The 25,801-nt window shown below is 37.7% G+C and overlaps 1 protein-coding gene across 1 annotated transcript in view; it reads left to right on the top strand.

Moving 5' to 3' along the window:
- Nucleotides 1–929: 929 nt before the first annotated feature.
- Klhl20 (kelch like family member 20) overlaps nt 930–25,801 on the top strand; it is a 43,789-nt gene continuing 18,917 nt past the window's right edge. The window contains exons 1-3 of the mRNA XM_051186082.1: nt 930–1,067; nt 1,961–2,024; nt 21,186–21,759. Of these exons, the coding sequence (XP_051042039.1) occupies nt 2,002–2,024; nt 21,186–21,759 (597 nt within the window). The 5' untranslated portion in view covers nt 930–1,067; nt 1,961–2,001. The remainder of the gene's footprint in view (nt 1,068–1,960; nt 2,025–21,185; nt 21,760–25,801) is intronic.

Raw genomic sequence — 25,801 nt, 5'->3', positions numbered from 1 at the left:
TTCAAGTGTGACTCCTTCTATCTGGAGTTATCAGAGACCCCTGACATGAAGAATTTATGTGTTCAGCCAATTAAAGACAAAGGAAAGTGCTGCCTTGTCTTCCTGCCTTCCTGGAGAACCTGGAGTTCTATAATTGGAAATGCCAGGTTTTTTCATATGCTTATTTCTATGTATTATTTGAGAAGTCTTGACATAAATATGAAGAGCCAATTCACACTGAACTGCTCCCCCTTGAAAAGAAATAGAGTAGTAGAAGCACAACTGACAGATTCAAGATTGTAACCCTCACCTTTTACCTATTTCGTTTGATTGCTTTATCAAATTATTGAGGAAAATTTTGGAACAAAATACAAAAGAGCTTTTTTATTCTTAGTACTAAAGTCGGTTCACACACACACACACACACACACACACACACACACACACACACACACACAAAGTATATTAAGGGGGAAATGACGCCATTAGAATTTTGGATTAAACTCCAGTATTTTGAAACTATGCTGTAGAAAAGTTAGAGGGAAAGGTTTGTGATTTGTATGTGTATCCTAAGACTTGCACATAGTCGGAACCTGATAGATACCAGTCAACTCCTTGTATGCATGAAGTAAGAAATCAATCCACAACCATGGACGGCATTGTAGCCCCTAAAAAAAGGGAACCAATAGCTATAAGCCATCAAAATTCCTAACTTTCGGTAACAATTCCCAACTTCCTATTGCCTTTGCTGTAAAACATGGCAGGAGGAGAGGGAAAAAATGAGGAGGAAGGCGGAATCCTCCATTTTAAACACATCAATAAATTATCCGGACTCACTAAATGGGAAACACACAGCGCGAGGCGCAGCTACTTCCGGAACCAAGACGGAACCACTTTCCCGAACATGTGCAGTTCAGCGGGAAGGCTTTAGGAATAGGACCACTTCCTGCTTCTGGATAGGGGCGGGTGCCGAGAAAGGAAATCGCTGTGGGAGCCGCATCCTGCCTGCGCTAGCGGCGCCAGAGGTGGAGGCAGAGAGGGCGGAGGAGGCAGAGAAGGGTGCCGCAGAGAAAAAAGTGTCAAAGCCAGTAAGTCAGAGCCTTAGAGCAGGGGATGGAGAGCAGAGCTCCAGGTCTCGCTGTGCAGATCTGTGATCTCAACTTGCCGAACTGCCCCAGTGCGGTTAGGGCAGTGCTTTGTAGGTCGCCTGTCAGTCAGCCCCGAAAAGAGACTATTGGGGCGCCTGGGTTGGGCCTTGCGGGGCGCCAGACTGCGCTATTTGCCGGCCGACCAAGGGGTCTTGAAGCCAGGGAAAGCCTGTACTGTGCTTTCTGGGGACGCCAGGGCTCCGTCCTGGACAGCTTCACTTGGAATTCTGAGGGAGTGAGCACTGTGCATTTGGAAGCCAGTGAGATCCTGGTGGCGGACAGTATTTCGGGAATAAGACAAGGGCTTGGGAGACTGTTAGTCTGGAGCTATACTTTCCCTGCCCTTGTTCAAGCTGTCCGGGCTGGTCGGAAGCTGAGTTGTTTTTAAAAGCAAATGCCTCGGCCTCCTCTCTGTCTCTTCGGAATGAGTTAACAACCTTCATATCCAGTGTTAAGACATGTTTCCTATCCGACTCATTAAATTAATACTGCTGTGGTATCAAGTGTTTGCTCTGCAAATATACTTGAAGGCATAGTTCAAAACAAAACTAAACAAAAACCTCCAAGTGCATTTCGAACAGAGAGACAAGACCGACTAGCTATCATGACTACTTTCACACTTTGCCTCACTTTCACTTGTAATCAATTGACTTAGCCTCCTTAGTTAATGTCATCGTAAAGGCATTCCATTGCGTTATGATTGTGCATCTGCACAAAAATTATATCGAGATGTAAGATTCTTGATTACATACGAAATAAGTGAAATGATTATAAAAGTTGCTGGAGAAATCAGAAACAGTTTTTAGTAAGTTACTGCTTTTCTTTTGCCTAAGGTACGGCTTTAGAATACAGTGAAAGATACTTTTCATGGTGCATGGAAGGAAAGCCAATGCGCAGGTAAGCCATTTAAGAAGAAATAAAACATTTATTTTACTGGTTGAAGTTTAGCAGCTGTTATTTTATTTTAAATTTTTTATTTAAAATTATTTTATTCGCAAACCTTATTAAATCCTGCTTGGAATTAATCATTTTTGTTTCAAGTAAATCAAAACTAACAATATCAGAAATTAGCAGCTATTTTGTTTGTTTTGGATTTGTTTTTGTTGTTGTTGTAAGCAAGAACTTACTATGTAGTCCTGGAATGTGCTATGTAGACCAAGCTGGCCTCAAACTCACAGAGATCCATCTGCCTCTGTCTCCCAAGTACTGGAATTAAAGGTGTGCACCACTCACTACACTCTGCAGCTTTTTCAATGAAATGTAGGTGTTAGATTTCTAAAGAGAGTTTGGATTTTTCGGCTCTTAATACTTAAATCTGCCTTTTGGCATAGTAATGTTTGTTACGCATAACCATATGATGTTTTGTATGATTATTAAAAATTCAGTCCCCTGTATAATATAGAAGATTTCTGTTGTGAAATAAAAGCAATATTTGTAAGATACTGTACTGCATCCCTAGTTATGTTTTGGTTGTTTTACTGGTGTTCAATAATATATTATGTTTATTAAATAGGTGCATGAAAGAGTAGATTAAGGAATAAATAAAATAGGTGTAGAAAAAATAGAAGTGTGATTACAGGCTCTCTTGCCTCTAGAATTTATTAATACCTTTTCTCAATCCGTCCCAACAAATTATACTGGAATCTTTATTGAAACAAGTCAATTCTATTTATTCATTGATTAAACTCATAGTATTATTGTCAAACTCTATTTTGTCATATGTTCCTTAACATCAAAGGTTAAACAACACAAAGATTCTTTAAGAAAAGAGAAATTGCAGCATAAGGACAGGGCTTAGGGTTAGGAGACGGGCTGGACATGACTGTGCAAACCTGTAAAGCCCGGTGCCTTGCAGGCAGAGGCAACAAGATCTCAGGATCAAGTTCAAGTAAAAGGAGGGAGAATATATGTCCTTTTCCAGATTTGTTACTGATTAATCAATTGGTTTTGAACCATTTTACTTTTTCTTGCCCTGTTAACTTCGCTGGTGTATCTGTCCGTGGTATTCAGAATTAGCAAATGTTCACAAATGCTTTAAGATGTACAAATGAAAAGACATCATAGAGCTGACACTTTCCATTAGGGTAATGGAACCTACATTATGTCTTACCTTACGGTAGGAATAGTATTAGAAGAAATTAACTGTCCAATATTAAGTGCTTTATCACTTCATTTTCTAGCATGATATCAAAAGCCACCAATTTTGTTTTATCCTTAGTTACCATGTGTCATACCTTAAGTAACTGCTAAAATAAGAACTTAATATTGTTAATTAAATTTTATTTACATTTTTTCTTATAGTTTGGTCATATTCTCTCCCCTCCCCCAGCTCCTCCAAGATCCTACTCATGCAACTTCATGTTCTTTGTCTTCAAACACACACACACACACACACACACACACACACACACACACACACACTAACAATAACTACAACCATGGAGTATGTTTTGTGTTGGCCATCCAGTGTGGTTGATACACCCAGGGAAAACTGACTTTTCCTCTCTGAGCAATTATCAGTTGCAAATAGCTTCTTGTGCCCAATCCTCTTCTCAGTGCTGGGATTTTATAAAGGAAAGTCAGATTGTGGCAAAGTTCTTAGTTTATTAGTAATTTCTGTATAAAATATTCACTTAACCGCTCAGTCTGAGAAGCTTTGTTCCTTGCTTTATTTTTATTACATAATACTGTCAGTTATTCAAAATGATGTTGTATAATCTAATACCAATCAATTATTGAATTATAGCTCTTTATTATCATCACCTGGCCAGAGGCTAGCCTACCCACTATTCTTTGGTCTTACCTTCACTTAATCCCGCCAACATTAAGCCATGGTCACATTTCCCTATCTTTTCCTTCTACTAAAAACCTGTCGGACAATGCTGGGTCTATACTGAAATGCTGCTAAAGAAACTTTGAATATAAGTAACTCTTTTTATTGTGATTATTTGGATGCATGCTGATTCTCCTTCACAGACTGTAAGTTCATCCATAGTACCTAGTGCATACCACCATAATAGTATCACACCTAATGATTACTGAATTGTTGTCTGAATGAATAGCTCCTCCAGCTTTCCCCCTAGTGGGGGTAGTTTTAACATTATTTTCAATTGTATGTATTTATGCAGTAAGATGTGATAATGTAATACATGTATATCATGTGTGAAATGATTAAATCAAAGTAATCAGTTTATCATCTCCTAATATGTTTTTCCACTTATTATAGAAAACACTATGAAAATTTCTAAAAAAAAATACAAAAACCAACACTAGAACTATCACTTGACTAGCTATCCTATTACTGTATACATATATACTGTATGTATACACATATATATATGAAATGACATCACTGTATCAGAGAGAGTCCTGTTCTACCATGTTTATTGCAGCACACAGACATGATATATAATCACCTGAAGTATCCATTGAGTAGAAAAAGTAGAAGAGTAAACATACACACACACCATTATTTAGCCATTTTAAAAAATCCTATCATTGACACCCACCTAGATAGAAGTTTGTTATCGTTGTGTTAAATGAAATAAACCAGATATAAAAAGACAAAGCTGCATATTCTCAGAAGTAAAAACTACAGTAAACTTTTCAAATAAGTAGGAAATAGAATACTGGCTAGGAAAAGCAGGAGGGTGGGGGATATAAGGAGGCTGAATAATAGGCTCCCAAATAAGAAAGATAAATTCTGAGTTTTACAGCACAATAGGTTAAGGTTTATAACAATTTATCACATACTTTATAAGTCAGAAGAGGAATTTAAAGGCTCCCAGGACAAAGAAATTATGAGTATAAATACTTAAGGTATTATAATTCATAACTATACAATTTTATAAAATAAACTGGCATTTTATTAGCAAAAATTTCATTTAATGGTGTGTTTTTATGTGTATATGGCATTACATTTAAAAAATACAACAGCATATTCAAAATTGGACATAGTGGTGCATGCCTGTAATCTCAGCATGAGGGAAGTGGAGGCAGAGGGATCAGAAATCAAAAGTCATCCTCAACTACATAACAAGTCTGAGGCCAGCATAGGCTATACAAGGTTTTGTCTTAAAACAACAAAAATGGTGAAAGTAAGTCTCCCAGGACAGATCCCAGGTCCCACTGTTCTCCAAAGGCATAAACAATTTCATCTGCATTATTAGTAAGGCCTTACAATTCATGTGCAAGCATGTATAGAATATCCTCTCTTAAAAAAATATTAGGGCTGGGATATTGGCTCACTTGTTAGTATTCTTGCCTATCATGCTTGAAGCCCTGTTTGATCTGAAGCATATTATAAACCAGATTGAATGGCACATAATTGTAAAGTGACTCAACTTTATAGAAAATTTAAAGTCAGCCCAGGCTATATGAGCTGGTGCCTCAAAAATCAAAGAAGAAGAAGAGGAGGAGGAGAAAGACCTTTGGCTTTCTTTCCTCCTTGACTGCAGAAGGACAAACAAGCAAAACAAAAATTGTGGAATCAAGACTGTAACCATGAAGTAGTTTGGGTCTTTATTATTTTAGTCCTTTGGGAGCCAGTGTACATTGCTGTAGAGATCAGATGCTGAGAGGTTGCTGTCCAGCACTGGCTAGAGCTGAAGTTGGATCCTGAATAGTGAAAGGAGAGATTTACAAAAACAAAACATTAATGTCAACATATCATTCACAAATCACAAATTAGCTGTAAGCCAGTTTGATGGCATCTCCTTGTAGTCCCTATACTCAAGACTGAGGCAAGAAGACGCTGAGTTTGAAGTTACCCTGGACTGTACAGCAAGATGTTGTTTTTATTTTTAAGTAACCAATACATATAAACCTCTTTTATTCTTTTTTATTGTTACATAGTATTCTGACATTTGTACAACACCATACTTAAACAAGTTCTATAGTGAAGATTCATGTAGGTGATTTTTGCTCAAATGTGTAAGTATAATATGTATTCTTTCCACTTTTACATGGGTTCCTAGGATCAAACTGTTTTTGGACCTACGTAGCAAGAACTTTTATCCATTGAACCATCATCAGAACTCTAAAGAAGGGATTAAGGATAAATATGATGTGTCAATGGGTAAAAGTACTTCCCCTATTCAACCTGACAACCTGGGTTTAGTCCTCAGAACCCACATAAAAGATGCTGTGACACATGTCTATAATTCCAGCACACCTGCTGTGAGATAGGAGGCAGACAGGAGAATTCTCTAAAAGCTTAGAAGGCAGAAACAAGAAACCCTTCCTCAAGGTGGAAGCTGAAAACCCACTCCTAAAAGTTGTCCTCTAACCTCCACACATGCACTATGACAACACACACACACACACACACACACACTTTTAAAATTTAGAAAGAAGGGTCTTAAAATTGGAGATGTAACTCAGCTCAGTGACACAGCACTTGCCTTGCATGTGTGAGGCCCTTGGTTAGGGTAGGGGGTGCAATGGGTGGGCATGGAAGCTAGCAGCAAACAATTAAGGACAGTGCAATGAAGGAGAACTATAGAAGGGAAAGCTTGGGGAGGGAGACAGTAAGCCTTAAGTTATGTAGTAGATAGGGCAAACAAAAATTGTGTAAATCAAGACCATAACTATGAAATAGTTTGGCATTTATCATTTTATCCCTTTAGGAGTCAATCTACATTGACATAAAGATCAGATTTGTTTGGGCTAAATTTTAGGCACATGGTAAATAGGCAAGAGAAAGGAGAAAATGATAGTAAAGAAATGAACATGAGAGTAACTGAAAGATTACGTGGGGTAGGTAGATCTATGTTAAGGAGAATCTAACACCTCCAAAGATTTCAGCTTGGAAAATTGAGTGCTGCCCCTGATGGGATAAAATATATTTTTAAAAATGACCAGGTGTCATAAGCCTTCAGCAGACTGTCATATGTTTCAGGAGTTTTGTGTTTAAGAAACCAAGTAGTATTACCTGGCTTATAAAAGGAGAGAAAAGAGATTTATGATGGAACGTAATAAATCATAAGTCAACCAATATGCAGAAGGTTCTTCAAGCTATGGGTATAAATGAAGGAATGGAAAGGAATAATACCCAGAACAGAATCCTAGGGGTACCAGGAGTGTTTAAATGGGACTTAAATGGAAGACATTCTAAAACAAAGGCTTTAGCTGCAATTTCCTGTTTATTCTAGTTAGTCTGAAATGCATGCTTAAAAACATCTGCTTGATTTGACTGTTCTCCAGTGTGGCATGCATATACTATGTATGCTTACAAACACCTCTTCTTCCTTCCTGGGACACAAGAAAACTGAATACTGTGCTTCATTTCTTAGTCTTATTTTCATTTGGAGATTGATCTGTTACCCAGCTTTCTTCTAGTGCAGTGTTGGGACAAGGTGTTCAGAAATACTCTAGAGCTATCTTCTACTTCTGACTTTAAGGAGGTAGTTTGCTTACATGACTACTTACCCTTCCTTTTTTTTTTTTTGCCTTGATCACTGGGGTGGAATTTATACTTTTATCAGTAAACAAGTGATGAAATGTCTTAGAGTTAAAACATCCACAACCTATTTCTAATTTTAAAAAATGGACAGGGGCTGGAGAGATGGCTCAGCAGTTACAAGAACATACTTTGTTATAGAGGACCCAGGCTTGGTTCCCAACACCCATATCAGGCAACTCACAACCACCTATAACTCCATCTCCAAAGGAATCTCATTCCTGTCGGCCTCTGCAGGCACCTGAACTCATGTGCACACCCACCCACACATACACAAGTATGCATAATTAAGCATAATAAACAAATCTTTTTAAATAAGGCAGCCAGGATTTTTGACTGGAATTAGAAATGAAATCTAGTGTCTAGTGGGTGTCTTTCTGGTATGTAGAACCAGCATAATAAGATATTTATGCTCTGAGAATTTGTTTTTTCAAATCTCTATTCAATTGTGTTTTCAAGTGTTTTTTATAACTATATAAATGAGAATCAGCTCAAACAAATTTAAAGCACAAGCTGTTAATTTCCAAATCTTTTTTTTTTTAAATGAAGTTTTGGGGATAAAAACCCAGAGCCTTACACTGCTAGGCAAGGGTATAAAAGGAGGGATGTACAAGTCTAAGGAAACATTCCACTCCACAAATCTTTGATTATAAATGTTTTAGAGTGGAAAGGGTTGCTTTTCAAAATTGTTATTGTAGTGGTTTTAAAAGTTAGCCATTGCAGAAAATGGTTCCTTAATTGAGACTGCTCTTGGTATAGTAATGGGTCTTGGGAATGTTTGACTGTTGTTTTTCCCAACTCTAGATTAATTCAGGAATTTATAGTCTCTGATCCACAGTACTGAGTATTGCCAAATAAAACCAGCCACAGAGATCTAAGGTACTATGTTCATGGTATATAATGTTATTTAGCCAACAGTGCTATCCAACAATAGTTCTGTGAATCCTTAGTCATTGCTTCATCATTCTACACAGCAAATATTTCACATCTTTATCCATTCCTCCCATGATCTCTTACCTCTCCTCCTGACTGCCAGCAAGTGATCTGCAAATTAATCTCCAAGAGAACTGCTTCCTTCTGCCTAAGACACATTTCTTCTGTGTTTTAATTCTATACCTTATTACTCTCCAATGAGCCACTTACCTCTTCAGAGTATTTATTCCACCAGGCAAAGAAGCTGTGAGCATAAATAGCAAGGTATAAGCATGACCTATTTCCAGATTGCTTATAATTTCTCATTACTGGTACCTGAGAAAACAAAATATACAGAGAAAAATACTTCCTTCCATAAAACTCTTTGGAGAAGATGAGACTAGGGAAGGAGATTGGATTCTTAAACACATTTACAAAGATAAATAGCAGAAAAAGGAGAAACAGAACTAACTATGTAGAACTAAATACAATTTCTAGACCTAAACACTTCTAGAGTTAAATACGGAACATTTAAAATTAATACCCCTGTTCTTATGCCTGCTTATTTTAGAAGAGCAGCATAATACAACCATGTGCCTGCACATTTGTTTTTCTTCTAAGAATAATAGGCAGACACATAGAGCAGATTTCCAAAATCATTTCTGTTTTAAATAGTTAGTCCAGTTGTCTAAGACAGTTTGTGACAATAAAGGTCTGTGTTTAGAGTTAGAGGACCTAATTAGAGAATGCTTAACATTGTCAGTCTTTATGAAGTAAGTACAGTTATCCCCCACATACACATGATGGACATAGAGATAGGCATATACTGGCTACTTTTATGTCAACTTGACACAATCTAGAGTCATCTGAGAGAAGGAAGCCTCAGTTGAGAAATGCCTCCATAATATCAGGCTTTATGCAAGCCTGTAGAGCATTTTAATTAATGCTCAGTGTGGAAGGGCCCAGTCCATTGAGGGCAGGGCCACCCCTGGGCTGGTGGTCCTGGGTTCTGTAAGAAATCAGCCTGAGCAAGCCACTGGGAGCAAGCCAGTAAGCAGCACTCCTCCATGGCCTCTGCATCAGCTCCTGCATTCAGGTACCTATCCTGTTTGATTTTCTGTGCTGGCTTCCTTTATTAGTGGATTGTGATGTGGAAGTGGAAGCTAAATAAACCCTTTCTTCCCCTCCCCCCAACCCTACCTTGATCTTTGGTCATGATATTTCATCACAGCAGTAGAAATCCTTACTAAGACAAAACAGGTTTGGTAATTTTTCCAGCTTAGTAAGTAAGGAACCTAGGTTTGAACAGTGTTTGCCTAGTTACAAACTTGGTGTTTTTGCATGAGAAAATTTAGAGAATATGCTTTATTTTAAGAAGTGTTGGGGTATAGCAGCATACAGAAAAGAACAGAAGCATTTGTTCTCAAAGAGCTTGTATTTTAATTGAAGGAGAGAGCCAATATATTATGAATGTATGAGGAAACATTAAACAAGGTGAATGATTCTGAGTAGTAGACATATGAATTATTTCATATAGGATGGTCTGATAAATTGGTAATCTAGCAAATGTATAAAAGGAATGAACTCTACAGATATGTGGAAGAACTTTCAGGAAGAAAGAATAGAGAACTAAAGCAAAAGAAGCCTTGACTCTGTCCCCAAGCCAGCAAGAAAGTCTGTAGCTTGGGAGCAGAGAGCAAGGGAAACAAGGAGATGGGTTCAAAGACCCAGCGGGGAGAGATTCCCAAGAGTTTGTGAGCCTTAGCTGAGCCTTATTTCCTGTTTGTGGGCAGTTTCAAAGGATTTTGGGCACAGGAGTGGCTCTAAAGATGTGGTTTACTTTACCAAAAGAAAAAGAAAAAACAAACAAACAAACAAAAAACCCTCTGGTTGTTGTTTAGTGAAAGAATGTAAAGAGAATAAGACTATAATTTACTAGCCAGGCTAGTAAAAATATAGGGAAACAGCTGGATCCTATTTAAAGATAGGTTAGCAGGATTTGCTGATGATTGGCTTTGAATGTGTGATAGGAAGGGCCTCTCAGGAGTTTTGGATTGAGCAACTGAAATGAATGAAAGTTTTCTCTGTTAATCTGGGAAGGTTTAAGGGAGAGAACCAAGGACTCAGTTTTGATGATAGTGGGACATTAACGTGAATCCAAATTCAGTATTACCCAGGTAGGAAATAGGAATCCTTTAGACATTTTGTGTGTGAGTGGTGGGCACTATTAGAGTAGATTAATTCCTCCAAAATGTTTATACAGAGTAGAGAATTAAGGGACAGTGCTTTGGAGAATAACTCGATTCAAGAATTTCACTAAGGTATGGTGGTACATGTCTTCAGTCTCAGTAGGAAGAGACTAAGGCAAGAGGATCATAAGGTGTAGGCCCTGTTTCAAAAACTAAGACAGAAATAGAATTACTTTTCTAAATTTGAAAAGTAGATGGTTAATAAGTCTATAGAAAAAAAAGTCAGGATATATATTAACGCAATAATCAGAACACAAAGTGTATATGTGTAATGCTAAGATAGAGTTGGGGGAGTGTTGTATTTTATTTTATTGATAGGGCCTTGGTATATACCTCATGCTCCACCCTTAGCCTCCCCCAAGTGCTGGGATATAACACACCTCATTTAATGATAAACTTATAAGAGAATAAAGCAGTTATGCAAAATTTAGCTTATCCACATTATACCTAGATGAAATGAAGATGTATTTAGATAAGGGTTCAGCAATACTATCTTATTTAATTAACTTAATAATTAAAATCAGAACACTAACACTTTGGTTTCAACATTTAATATCAGTGCTATAGGAATTTCTAATTAGTCTTCCCTCTTTAATGGTGATTTTGTTTTTTTCTTTGAGAAGCTTGATTTGTCCCAACATCAACCATGCCATTTATTCTTCCTCATCTACTACATACAATGCAGTTAGACACTATTAGAGATATCTCAGTGGTTAAGAGCACAGCTGCCCTTCCTTAGGTCCCGGGTTTGATAATCAGTAATCACATGGCAGCTCAGAACTTTCCTTTCCTCCAGTTCCAGGGGATCTGACCCTTTCTTCTGGCCTCTGCAAGTACTGGGCACACATATGATACACAGACATAACATGTAGACCAAACACCCATATACATAAAATTAACAAATATGTATTCTTAAAGGCTTCCTTGACTGTTTCTGTGGGTTGTAAGATTAGCCTTTAACCACTCAGCTTTAAGTATCAGTTTTTAAATTGTCAAGCATAAGCAATGTTATTTCTACCAGATGTTGGAAATTATGAACAGTTTGTACTCTAAAATATTAAATCACTTGTGGACTAAAACCAACCAAAGATAGTAAGATTGAGTTTAAAAGTTACATAATTTTGAAAAATAAGTTGCTACTGGGGAAAAAAGAACTGTGTTGTATGCTTTCAATATCATGCCTTTGTTGTATATATGCAGTTTCTTCTTCCTAGAATATCTCCTTTCAGGAGACTCTTGTAACACCCCTGTGCTTTACTAAACTATGGCTGCAGCTGCACTACAGCTTTGTGGGAAGCAAAGTAAGAGAGGCACTGTCTTTTTCAGACCAGATAATAGACTATCTGAGTATAGTCACAGATATTTGGTGTCTGAAAGAGACTTAAATGGGGCTGACCCAGTGGTCAGAATGCTTGAGTTACCAATCTCCACCTTTTTAGAATTTTCTGTTTGTGGGGAGGATATTCTGAGAGGTCAGAGGCATCATGGAGCTAGAGTACCTGCCAATTGTGGCCTGCCTAGTGTGGATACTGGAAATCTTACTCTTACAGTGCCTTTGGAATACTAAAGAACTGCTTAGTGCTTGTAGTGTCAAAAAAAGAAATGCACTGGGAAAACCCAGTGTGATATCCCTGTCATACAGCAAAGCAAATCATTTGTAGTAATTAGTTTCTGTCACATTCAAAACCTTGAAGTAAGTGTGTGTGTGTGTGTGTGTGTGTGTGTGTGTGTGTTGAAACGGGGTCTCTCTGTGTAACAGCCCTGGCTATCCTGAGACTCGCTTTGTAAACCAGGCTGGTCTCAAATTCAGAGAGATCTGCCCACCTCTGTATCCTGAGTGCTGAGATTAAAGGTGTGTGCCACCACCACCTGGCTGCAGACTATTTTTAAGCTTTATTTATAGATATACAAACATTGTCCATATTTAATGTATACATTTTCATGAGTTTGAACCTACAAACACACCTGTTGTATTAGTTACTTTCCCTGTTGGTATGACAAAATACCTGCCAAAGCAATTTAAGGGAGTTCATTTGGCTCGCATTTGAGGCAGCTTATCATGGCAAGGAAGTCCTGGAAGTAACTTGAGAAAGCAGGTGACACTGCATTCAGTCAGAAATAGAGTGAAGGACACTACTACTCAGATCACTTTCTCTTTTTAATGCAGTCTGGGACCCCAGCCCATGGACTGCCTGCCATTGCCCACATTTGAGCAGATATGCCCATCTCTGTTATGCTATTCTAGACAGTCCCTCACAGATGGGCCTGATGGTATGTCTCCCAGGTGATTGAAGATTTTAACAATCACATCTGTGTCACCATCACCACAACATTGCATATATCTATCACCTCCAAAATTACTTTGTCTGATTTGGGTGTAACTCATGGTAGAGCATTTGCCTTATGCCCATCATCTCCCTCAAAAATATAAATAATAAAATAATAGTTTGTTAAGCAAAATTGCTTTTGTCTGGATCACATTTTTTATTTGGATTTATTCCTTCCCCCGTTTTGTTGATTGCGTTTGAATGTTTTTGGTTTGTAGTTTCTTGTTTACTTGGTTTTGGTTATTTATTTTTTAAGTAAGATGTGTTGTGTCACTGAGTTGGCCTCTATCTCAGCATGCTGCCTCTATCATCTAAGTGCTGGAATTACAGCATGAATCTGCCAACCCCAGCTTGTTCACCCTCTTTCTGGTTATCTGTGCATTTCCACTCTAAATAATTAAGTTCTCCAGTTGCTTCTTGATGCACACTTGATTTTTCTTCAGTCCTGAGTAAACAGCTTTGTATATTATGTAACCAATAGATGTAGGTTGTCTTTCCCTGTGAAAATCCAAATTCTTTTTTTTTCTAATTATTTGCCAGTTATTTAAACTATTGTTTATGACCATTTTGGGGTCATAACTGAATTAACTTTTTTAAAGATGATAAAACCTTAACTATATTTTAGGAACTAAGAGATAATATTGAAATTTAAGGGCTGGCAAAATGGTTTAGCAGGTCCACATTTGACATCAAGCCTAATGATCTGAGTTCATTGTCCAGAACCCATAGTGGAAGGAGAAAACCAACTTTGGAAAGGTGTCCCTTGATCTCCAAATACAAATGTACACACACACACACACACACACGGAAATATCTTCTTATATCAGTTTACTTACTTTTATCTGGGAAAGGGGGGCTTAAGTTCAGTTTTGTTATGCTTAGTCTGAAATTCATCTTGTAGACCTCTTTCTCCAAGTTACTTGATTAAGTCTTCCCATATTTTACTAGTGAAGGTCTTCATGATGACTGAGTCAAAATAATCTGTATTTGGTACAGTTCCTGGGCTTTTAAATAATTAGAGTAGTAGGCATCTGTATAACTAGTAATAATAATAATAACCTTTATTTTAATGCAAAATAATCCTACAAACTGCCCTCCTTGTAGCACTCACATGAATCAGCTCCAGGAGGAAACTGGTTTATCCCAAAGCTGTAGGAGACCTGCTTGGAAAGGGTCAGGGTTTTAAGAAAGTCACACATAATAATCATAGTGGCTTCTTTATTCTAGATCCACATCTACCTGATTTGAGCTGGATAACAGACAAGTTTGGAAACTTGAAGATTATCGGCATGCAAAGACTGTAGATACATACATAAACAATACACCTCAGTCCTTTAATGCAGTGATCACCAGATTTAAGTGATTTATAGGCTCTCTCCCATTCCACTTAGTTGTGGGATTTTAGGTGTTGTTTTTTGGATCTTAAAGAAAAGTAATTTTTGTAGCCTCTAGGACATGTCATTATTTAAAGATTTATTTTATATGTGGGTATTTTCCAGGATGTATTTCTGTACACTGTGTGTGTTGTGTTCTCATATAAGAACTCACATGCAGAAGACTGTGTAAGCATGTCAGATGCCCTGGAACTGGAGTTACAGCTTGGACCACACATACTTAATATAGAGGAAATACCCAGCCTACAGGCTTCAGCAGTGGCTATTTATATACAAATACAGTCCCCAGGCTCCAGCTGTCACCCCACCCTAACATATTTACTTGAAAACCAATAGCAACAAGTTTTAAAATAACTTTTTAAAGTGGTATCTTTTCCCTTCTCTTTGTGCCCACATTCTTGACTAAATTGAATGTGTGTAACTATTTTCTTGCTCGTTTCATTTTTTAGCTGCTTGTGGGGCATGCTGCATTTTACAACTAAATCTAATCCTATTTATAACACTCTCATTTTAGGGAAATCCAGACCTCCAAACAGCTGGTGTGAAATTAAACTTTCAGAAAACTATGTATAAAGAATGCCTGTGAACTTATTTTTTTTTCTATAATTATTGTAAAGCCTGGCTGATTCAAACTGATCTGACACATGTGGTGCTTTTAGATAAGGTTTGTTATACTTAGTATTCCTACATCTGAAGTAATCTTGATCTAGTGTTGGTCTAAAAACTTTTAAGAGTGGTTCAAAGAGACCAAGCACCTGTCCCGGCCCACATGGGCCAGGGCAGCAGGTGTCACTATGAAGAACAAATATATAATGGAGATTTGGGAAAGATAGAGTCCATTGTGGAAAACCTGTCTCAAAAACAAACAAAAAAAGTTCATACAGTATATTTTAATCATATATTCTTTCTCTTCTCCCAACTCCTTCCAGATCGATCCTCTCCACCTCCCTACCCACCCAACTTCATGTTCATTTTCTTTCTTTCTGAAAAAATAAATAATAAAAATCAAAACAAGGGAGCTGGAGAAATGGCTCAGAAGTTAAGCACTGGCTCTTCTTCCAGAGAACCTGGGTTCAATTCCCAACACCCACATGGCAGCTCACAACTGTCTGTAACTCCAATTCCAGGGAATCCAACAGCCTCAAACAGACATGAATGCAGGCAGAACACCAATGCACATAAAATAAAAATAAATATTAAAAAAACAAAACAAAAAACATGCACACACACACTCACACACCTATAGAGTCTGTTTTGTGTTAACTAACTACTTCTGGGCATGGGGTCTGACTTGAACTGGTTGATACACCCAGTGACACTTCATCATTGGAGAAAACTGATTTTCCCTTTCCCAGTAGGGATCAGTCTCTAAAGCTTCTTGTTTAGAAGTGGGACTTTCTATCCACTTCCCCTTCTCAGCACTGGGATTTTGTCTAGTTGGAATCTGTGTGGGTAGGTGTGTTCTGTCACAGTCTGTGAGTTCATATGTGCATCAGTCCCATTGTGTCTGGAGACACTGAGTAACCACCTCTGGCTCTTACAGTCTTTCCACCTCCTCTTCCACATAGATCCCTGAGCCTTTAAGGGTGGGGTTTGAAAAAGGAATCCCATTTAAGGCTGAATGCTCCTAAGTTTCCCACTGTCTGTATTGTGGGTCTTTGTGTTAATTATTGTCTACAGCAAAGTGCAGCTTCTCTAATGAAGGTTGAGCTATGGGTTTAGCAGTATGTCATTGGGAGTCATTTTATTGCTTGTTCCTTTAGCAGAATAATAGTAGTAGGTTTTTCCCTAGAGCCAGTGATCTGTTTAATCCAAAGGGAAAGTGGAATAGAAAGATAAAATGGGGAGAAGGATGAGAGAGCAGGATAAACTAGGGATATGAGGAGAGACAACTCATGTTAAAGGCCTTTTGAAAAGTCATATGGAAGCCTACTAAATATATAGAAGCGTCCTAAAATATATACACATATGAAAGGAATTGAAATGGAATCACCATATAATGTAGGAGACAGTGCCCCAACTAGACATCTTATGCCATCAAGTAAAACTTCCAATGCAGGATGGATTACATCTCATAGACCCCACCACCACCACTCAAACATTGCAAGTTATTGCCAAGGCTATTGGTTACTATATATCACCTGGTCAAGCCCTCCTATTGCTGGAGATAGGTTACTTATATCATTCAGCATGGAGAAATTGAGCTAATGCCCTACTGGAAACTTTACCCCTATTGACTAGAGTGCATGGTGCTGGAAGGTACTTTTATGCTACCAGAGAAGAAAAGTAATCATCAGTATTATCAGCTATAAACCCTGTGACCTACAATGACCTGCCTTCAAGATATACTAGTACAATAGCAGCACAAATGTTCTGGGGAGTAACCAACTACTTTTTATTGGATATAAGGCCCACTCCATGAGATGGAACCCATATCTGATACTGTTAAACTGGCAAAGGACTTGCAGAATTCTTAATTCAGAATAAATTTAAATATTAGGCATACTACTTTTAATTTTTTTCCATCTGTATATTACGAATATGCTTGTCATAGAACACAAATGAAGACAGCTTGCAAGAGTTGGTTCTCTCCTTGTACCATATAGGTGCCCAGGATTGAACTGAGGTCATCAGGCTTGGCAGCAAACTCATTAACCTGCTGAGCCATCTTGCCAGCCTTTGTTTGTTTGTTGAGACAACATGGGTTCATATCCCACTTCATCATGAAAAAATAAGGATTGGGGAAAACAGGCTAAATGGATGTAATAAACTTTCTCCTACCGGGAAGCAAGAGAAAGCTCCAGGTCCCTGACCCCAGACCTTGTTCTCCCAGTTCACGTCCACACCTTTCCCCATCCTCAGTGGTCATAGTCAGTGCAACAGGTGTGAGCAGAGTGAATATCTCACTACAGGTCTCATTCTGTAATCTACCCATAATAATCCCACCTCAACTGCTCAAGAACGCACAGGGATCTTCCTGTCTGCCCATAAGTGCTGGGATTAAAGGCATCACCACACCCAGTGAGAAATTTAATTTTTAACATGGAATAAGTATAATCACTTTAAAAGAAATTTAGATGGTTTTATTACAATAACATTTCTGATTTTAAACTGCAAGTATGTAACAAGCACTAGTTGGAAAGCTTTCCTGTGCATCATCTTATCTATCTTTGTGCAGTGGATACCAGTTTAGGGTTAAAGAAACTAGAAGCCAGGTACGGTGCCTCGTGTCTGTAATCCCTGTACTTGGGAGGTTGGAGCAGGAGGATTACTATGAATTCAAGGCCAGCTTGGACTATTTTGTGAGTTCTAAGACAGCCTAAGCTATAGAGTGAGTTCACATCAGTCTAGGATACAGAAACCAAGTTTCAATAAGTCAGAACAGACCAAAATAATTTAAATAATTAATTATAGCTAAAAAGTTTGGATAAATACAAAATTTATATCAAAATAGCATTAGTATTAGAAAATGAAAAGATGTGGATTCCTTCCAGACTAATGTGGTTTGATCACGCCAGACCGCCTGAAACAGAGTACAAGGTGATCCTACATTCAAAACAGCTGGACAAAACAGCCCTACAGACTACAGCCAGGATATCTGAATCTTCTTCGAATCCCCCATGACAGCGCCCCTTACCAGCAGGAAGTAGTTTGGAAAGAATGACGCCCAAATTCCCAAATATTGTGTATAAATGTTTGTTTTCATTTAATTGGACTGTTATATAAAATTAAATAAAATTTAAAAAAATAGCATTAGTATTATAGTATTAGATTTGATGATGAGAGAAAATAAATCCAGAATTATGCAAGAAAAGAAGTTTTATTACTTCACACTGTTCATTTTTACCTGTAAATGTGTCAGCAAATAGTCCATTTTATTCTTTTACTTTTGATGAACAATCTACAATAATTTATTTACCAACTGCCCTGTTTATAAGACATGTTGGTTTAATAACTTTGGAAATGTAAATACTATGCTAAAGTTACACAAAGCTTTTCTTACTGGTGAAAACCTAGCACTTATGTAATTCTTCATTATTAGTCATTAGAGATTGCAGAATCCTCTGACTATGTTTGGCTCTCAGCAGTTGCCCAGCTTCAAGCTGACATACTATTCTTTATATAATATTACTTTTGATTTTGTGATTTTGGGTGTGTTGTGTGGGTGGGTATGTGCTGACTTTTTAAAAGTACTTTAGAACCATTAGATTAAATAAAACTGGGTTTTGGGTTTTTGTTTTTGTTTTTTTTTTTTTGAGACAAGAATTTACTATGTAGCCAAGACTCCTTGATCGGCTTAACTCAGCCTCTTAGGTACTAGGAATAGGATTACAGGAATGCATCGTCATGCCTGACTGGTAAGACTTCTTAAGATGAATTACATGTCATTTGGAGTAATAGCTCATCCTTTGGAAGTTAGGATGAAACAAATAGAGTATTAAATATAAATTTAATTTGGAGTGGGGGGTGACTATCTTCTTTTCTTCCTGACTTTTTATGTCACATAAACTCTGTGTTACAGACTCTGTGCTAAACTATAACTCAAAATAGTAAAGTAGTACCCAAATGAAAAAGAGAAGTAAATGCCAGCTACTTTAGGAAAGTAACAAATAGCAAGATTTGAATCAAACTAAGTTTAAGAATTTAGGGTCAGGCAAGTGACACATGCCTTTAAACACAGTACTCAATGGTAGAGGCAGGTAGATATCTGAGTTAGAGGCCAACCAGCTCTATGTATACTCTCTCTCAAAAAAAGACAAGTATTTAATTAATATTTTTAAAAAGAATTAAAATTTGGGTCCAGCAAAATGGCTGAGTGCATAAAGGCACTTGCTGCCAAGACTGATGATCAGCATTTGATTCCCAGAACCCACATGGTAAAAGAGAGCCATTTCCCACATGTTGTTCTCTTTCCTTCACACATGTGCCATGCCATGTGTGCGTGCACATATACACACACACTGAACAAATAAGTGTAAAAATTTAAAAGAAAATAAATGTGATTTAAGTTTTTAAACAGTTTTATAGGTCTGATTTGTCTTCTTGGGAGGGATGAGATTTTTTTCAAGAGATGAATTTTAAATGCTTTTTATGAATGTTTAAGTTTTTTATTTCTTATATTCAAATCTTTACTTTTTTAATATTGCCTGTTACAATTTTGTAACTTTGAGATAACTCCTTTTTAAACATACAGAGTTAGTAAACATATACAAAGAGCAAACTCACTTTAAAACAGGAGAAGTAAGCTGGTGATGCCACATCCCTTTCATCCTAGCACTTAGGAGGTAGCATCAGACAGATCTCTTTGAGTCTAAGGCCAGCCTGGTCTACAGGACAGCCAGGACTATGCAGAGAGAAAACTTGTCTTGAAAAACAAATAAACAAACAAACAAAAAACACACATTAAAAAACTGAAAAGACTACCAGGTAGTGGTGGCACAGGCCTTTAATTCTAACACTCAGGATCTCTGTGAGTTTGAGGCCAACTTGATCTACAAAGCAAGTTCTAGGACAGCCAAAGCTGTTACACAGAGAAACACTATCTCAAAAAACAATAAACAACAAAAACCTGTAGAAGATAATGGTGTCATCTTCATGTACTTGGTACAAGGTTGTTAAGGCAGCCTTAATCATCCAAATTTATAGCTGCATTCCTCCACTTAGGACCAAAGAAGAAAATTTAGATAATCCAACACAGGAACAATGTTCTCAGATAACATCCTGGTTGGGCCCCAAAATTTAACACTTGATTTGATACTGAGTTTTTATTGCCAATGGTCCATGGGGTGTTTTTCCATATGAACTTCTATCATTTACTGTAAAATTAAATCTACAATTTCTTCAAGCAAAACATGATATTGGGGAATAAGCTCTGCTATTTAAAACCATGGGTTCCTATGAGAGTGAACTTTCAGTTCAAGTGCCTCCTGGAAGAAATTGTATCCTGGTGCCACAACAGGAAAGAGGGTCAGTGAACTCAAAGTCAGGCAAGACTCTGCTCACAGATGGCTGACCAGATACAACTCGAAACTCAGGCAGCATCTCATCCACATAAGGTATTCCTCTAACTTGGACATGGAGCCAAAATTCCTAGCATTCTATATGCAAATTTTCATCTCCATGTATCAGCCCACAAGGCACCTGTAGCCTCCGAGCACAGAGTCCTTTGTGTCCACAGATCCCAAAGTAGAGGGAAACAGAAAAAGGCTATGAAAATTTTAGTTCTTAATTAATCTGCAAAATAGCAGATTTTCTTAGGTATTCTCATACATACTTAGTTTTCGCTGATTCTCCCTCTCCCTGTCAGTTTTTCATAAATTTTATTAATGAAAGAAATGTGGCCAAAGACAGTCTGCTACTTCTGGAAAAAATATCTTTTTCATGAAATTATATAATAAAAGTAGTCTGACACGAATGCTGGGCAGTAGTGGCACACATCTTTAATCCCAGCACTCCAGAGGCAGAAGCAGGCGGATCTCTCTGAGTTCGAAACCAGCCTGGTCTACAAGAGCTGGTTCCAGGATAGCCTTCAAATACACAGAGAAACCCTGTCTCAAAAAAAAAAAAAAAAAAAAAGTAGTCTGATAATGTATGAGTTCTATGTTCTAGGGTTCTTTCTCTGGGTATTTTCAAGTTGTCTTACCACTTATGAACACTTTAGAACAAGAAGAGAACTAGTAATATTTCCATCTTTCTCCAATCACTCATTCCTGTAGGTGTACCAACATTCGACCAGGAGAGACTGGAATGGATGTAACAAGCCGCTGCACCCTTGGAGACCCCAACAAACTGCCCGAAGGGGTTCCCCAACCTGCTCGCATGCCCTATATCTCAGACAAGCATCCTCGGCAGACCTTGGAAGTGATCAACCTTCTGAGAAAGCACCGAGAGCTATGTGATGTGGTGCTAGTTGTGGGCGCTAAGAAGATATATGCCCATCGAGTCATCTTGTCAGCCTGCAGTCCCTACTTCCGAGCAATGTTTACAGGAGAATTGGCAGAAAGCCGCCAGACAGAAGTAGTGATCCGAGACATAGATGAGAGGGCTATGGAACTACTGATTGACTTCGCATATACCTCCCAGATAACTGTGGAAGAAGGCAATGTTCAGACTCTCTTGCCTGCTGCTTGCCTCCTCCAGCTGGCAGAAATACAGGAAGCCTGTTGTGAATTCTTAAAGAGACAGTTAGACCCTTCAAATTGCTTGGGCATTCGGGCTTTTGCTGACACACATTCTTGCCGTGAATTACTAAGGATTGCAGACAAGTTCACTCAACATAACTTTCAAGAGGTGAGTTGTGCTCTAGGGAGATAGCTCCCTGGGTAAAATGTTTGTCATGCAAATACAGAGTCCTGAGTTGAGCTCCTGACAATCAATATAGGAGCCTGGTTTGTTTGTAAGCATCTGTAATCTCCTTTGGATGCACAAAAACAGAAAGATCCTAGGGCTTGCTAACCAAACAATCTTCCTGAAACAGCTCCAGGTTCAATGACAAACCCCATCTGTCTCAAAATAAATAAATAAATAAATAAATAAATAAATAAATAAAGTCAAGAATGATAGAGGAAGAGAACCAACATTGACCTTTGGCCTTTACATGAACATAAAGACACACACACGAGTTGTACTAAGTGATTTGAATGTATTCATAACCTGTTTATTAAAAGAGCAATACATCTTTCAAGCAACGGGAAATCTAGTCAAAATCACACTTAGGGAAGCTTGAGCAAAAGAGAACTCAAAGCTGGCCCTCACAGTGACACATTTCCTCCAAGAAGACCACATGTCCTAATAGTGCCACTCCATTTGGAGGCCTTTTTTTTTTTTTTCAAAACACCACAATAGTTCAGTTGGTAAACCTGCGTTCTATCCCCAGAACCTATGGTGGAAGAAAAGAATGTTGTCCTCTGACCTCCACAATTGTGTCATGGTACACGTGCATGCACGCGCACGTGTACACACACACATACATAATTATAATAGGTGATTTTTTTAAGAGAGCAGTATGGATTTATATTCTCCTAACACCTGTCTTATATTCTGGTTCTAGCTTACAATATCAAATAAATAGGTTGCTATAAATTCTAAGCCTGTCAGTGATTTTTAAAGGCCAATTTTATATTCTGCCAGCAAAAGTTGTTTCTCCCTAATCATTTTAATAAAGGGCTGACTAATAAGCCAAAACATGGTTTATTTATGCATGTGTGTCAGAGAAGTGATTTCCTATAGCATTTCCCTCCCAATTATATGGCTTATTCAACATGAAAAGTTATACACCAACTACTTGGTAAATTAATAATTTTTTTAAAAGACAAATTTAGATGGTACCAAAAGAATTTTCATTAAACTCACTATTTTTTCACTTATTCAATGTGAAATTATATGAAACAATCCCTTTATGACCTTAAATGAAGAAGCACATCTAAGGTACTAGACTAGAATGTCTAAAAGTTAGAATCTATCAATTTTATCATATACAGAATTGCTTTTTATTCTAAAACAAAAGCCAAATACAAATTGAGGGAAATATTTGCAATCTGTATTCACTATCAAAAAGCTAATCTACTTTACTTAATACATCAAGAGCACCAATAATTCACACCAGCGAGCTAACAGAATAATAAATAATATACACAAAGAGAGAAATTCAGACTGTCCTTAAATATCTGAAATACAGAAAGACAAATTAAAGCTCACCAAAGGGCTTCTTCCCTCCAGCTTTGTTTTTTTGAGCTTTTGTCTTACTTTTCAGCTCAGGCCTTGAACTCAACATCATCCATCCTTAGCATTTGTAGAAACACCTACCATATCTGGTCAAAGCACCATCTTTTGGGTTACAATTTTCTTTAAATGTACTATACCTTCTTGGTGAAGCTATGGGAACATAGTTACATTGCTGGTGTGAATATGCTTTAGCACAATCCTCTGAAAAGGAAACTTGGCCTTATCTATAAAGATTTCCCTTTACACCCACCTTTGAACTCAGTGTTCTTGGAAATTTATTTATACACTAGAGAGCAGAAGAGTTTGAAGAAGTGGATTGAAGTTCTGATTGATATTGACCAGGTAACTCTTTCTATGGATCTATTCCTTGAGAGGTTAGGCTGAGATTAAATTTTGATTCAAGTCCCTTTTAAGTGAGATATAACCTAGAAGCCATAAATGAAGAAATTGGTTGATTTGGCTGCCTAAATATGTGAAACTTTTTTGTTTTTAAAACAGTTCCATATATGGGGTCACATAATGCCAATGAGAGCCTCTCTGGAGATAAAGGAGTGCCTCACTGCCTTCCCAGTACTCAAGAGTGGCTAGTAAAGGAGCAATTGGCAAAGGACATGGGGTAATAGAAAAGGAGAAAAGAAAACCAGAAACATAGGATCAGAAGTGCAAAGAGTTTCTTTTAAGAGGACTTTCATAGAGTTGGAGCATTGGCTCAGCACTTAAGAGCACTTACTGGTCTAGTAGAAGACCTGGGAACAATTCCCAGCACCCACATGGCAGCTCACAACTGTCTATAACTCCAGTCCCAGAGAGCTGACATCCTCTGACCTCCATGGGCACCAGGCATGCACAGGGTACACACATGCAGGCAGGTAAAACACACACATAAAAACAATAAAATGAATAATCTTTTTCAAAAGAAAGCTTACATATATTGCATATACTTCCTACCTCTGGGTATATTGTATGACAGGACGTTTCTAAAAATTAGTATTAAAGTCATTGGCTTTAAATAGGTACAACATTTTGGTACTAGGAAACAATCAGATTAGCAGTGTTAAGGAGCCCAAGTTGGCCTTGAACTGACAGAAATCCTTCATCTTCAGCCTTCCAAGTGCTGGCCTGAGCCAAGATGGGCAGCTAATTTTATACTCTATAATGGAAAACTCTTCCACGTGTATGCCACATTCTCTTCACTCGTCCATTGATGAACCCCTAGACTGACTCCCTAACTTGGCTGTTATTAGCAGTGCTACAGTGAAGATGAGAGTGTAGGTATCTATTGTATGCTAACTCAGACTCCTTTGATTATGTATCTAAGTCATGCCACAGGATCATTCTCCCTTTAGTTTCTGAGAAATTGTATACTGGTTTCCATAGCAGCCAAATTAATGTATGTTCTTAGTGGCCATGCATAAGAGGTCTTTCTTACCCTCACTTTTTCAGCATTTAATTTTGCCTGTTTTCTTCATTACAGCCATTCTGACTATGGCAAGGAAAAAAATCTCAGTACAGGCCTTGTGACTATAGTGCTGGGGATAGAACCTAGGCCCTTGCACATGCTAAGCAAGACCTTTACCACTGGGCTACATTCCCCAGTCTGCTAACATTTGGTTTTTAATCCATATAATAGAAAAATGTTCATCTTCTGATGAAATTTTAAAGAATGTTAAAGCCTTCTTAAAGATAATACCAAAGTTGTACTTAAATAAATGAACTGGGAAATACATAAGTAGACAGTCAAAGATAGCCACAGCAGGACACAAAGGCCAGAACTCTTATTAGAACTAGGTCCAGATATTACTTCTGGACATTAAAAAACCAACAGCACCCAAATTAGAGTTACCTGTAAAATGCAGTGCTCCAAGTTAAATATAAATTCCAGAACAGCAGCACATTATTTGTGGTATAGATAGATCTTGGTTTATTGGGGGGGGGTCCCCCTAAATCTGGCAGCTTTTCGCAGAAAGTAAAGTGCGACCATACTCATTATTACTTATCTGGCTAGTAGTTACTCAGGTGAAGTGTAAAGTTTAACTGTTGAATATAATTTGAATCCTTGTGTCATAAAAGGAAATAAATGACTACAGCTCCTAACCACTTAATTTTGTGATTTGTATTTCCTCTGTTTTTTAAAAGAAACATTCTTGATCAAATGTTTAAAACATTACTAAGCCCTATCATGTCCTGCTAAATGTTCTAACTTTTTGATGAAAAGAAAATAGCTGTGTCCCAAAAATAATCCATTGGGCTCATTAAAAACAACACAGAGTTAAATGATAACCTTGCCTACACTACCAGATATCACATGTAGCATAATAGAGAAACCACCTAGAGGGTAGCAATAGCTGTTTCCCTTTCCTGCATTTCACCCAGTCTGTTACATCATGACTCACAAGATCTTAAAATTTATGGCTGGCCTGAACAAAGTAATGTCATTATTGCCATATTAGTTCTATTTTGACAGTTCTGTAGACTTGGGTAAAAGTCAGCCTGGGTGTGTGTATAATTCTCACTAGAATATTATCTCATAGTGAAGTTTCCCTCGATCTAATTCTTTCTTCATTATATTCATGCTTGCGGAACAGATGGTATCTTTATATTTTTTGTA

The sequence above is a fragment of the Phodopus roborovskii genome, unplaced genomic scaffold (assembly GCF_943737965.1).
Source record: "Phodopus roborovskii unplaced genomic scaffold, PHOROB, whole genome shotgun sequence".
NCBI lineage: Eukaryota > Metazoa > Chordata > Mammalia > Rodentia > Cricetidae > Phodopus > Phodopus roborovskii.
Note: the sequence above shows the minus strand (reverse complement) of the source record. Positions and strands in the feature narration are given on the sequence as shown.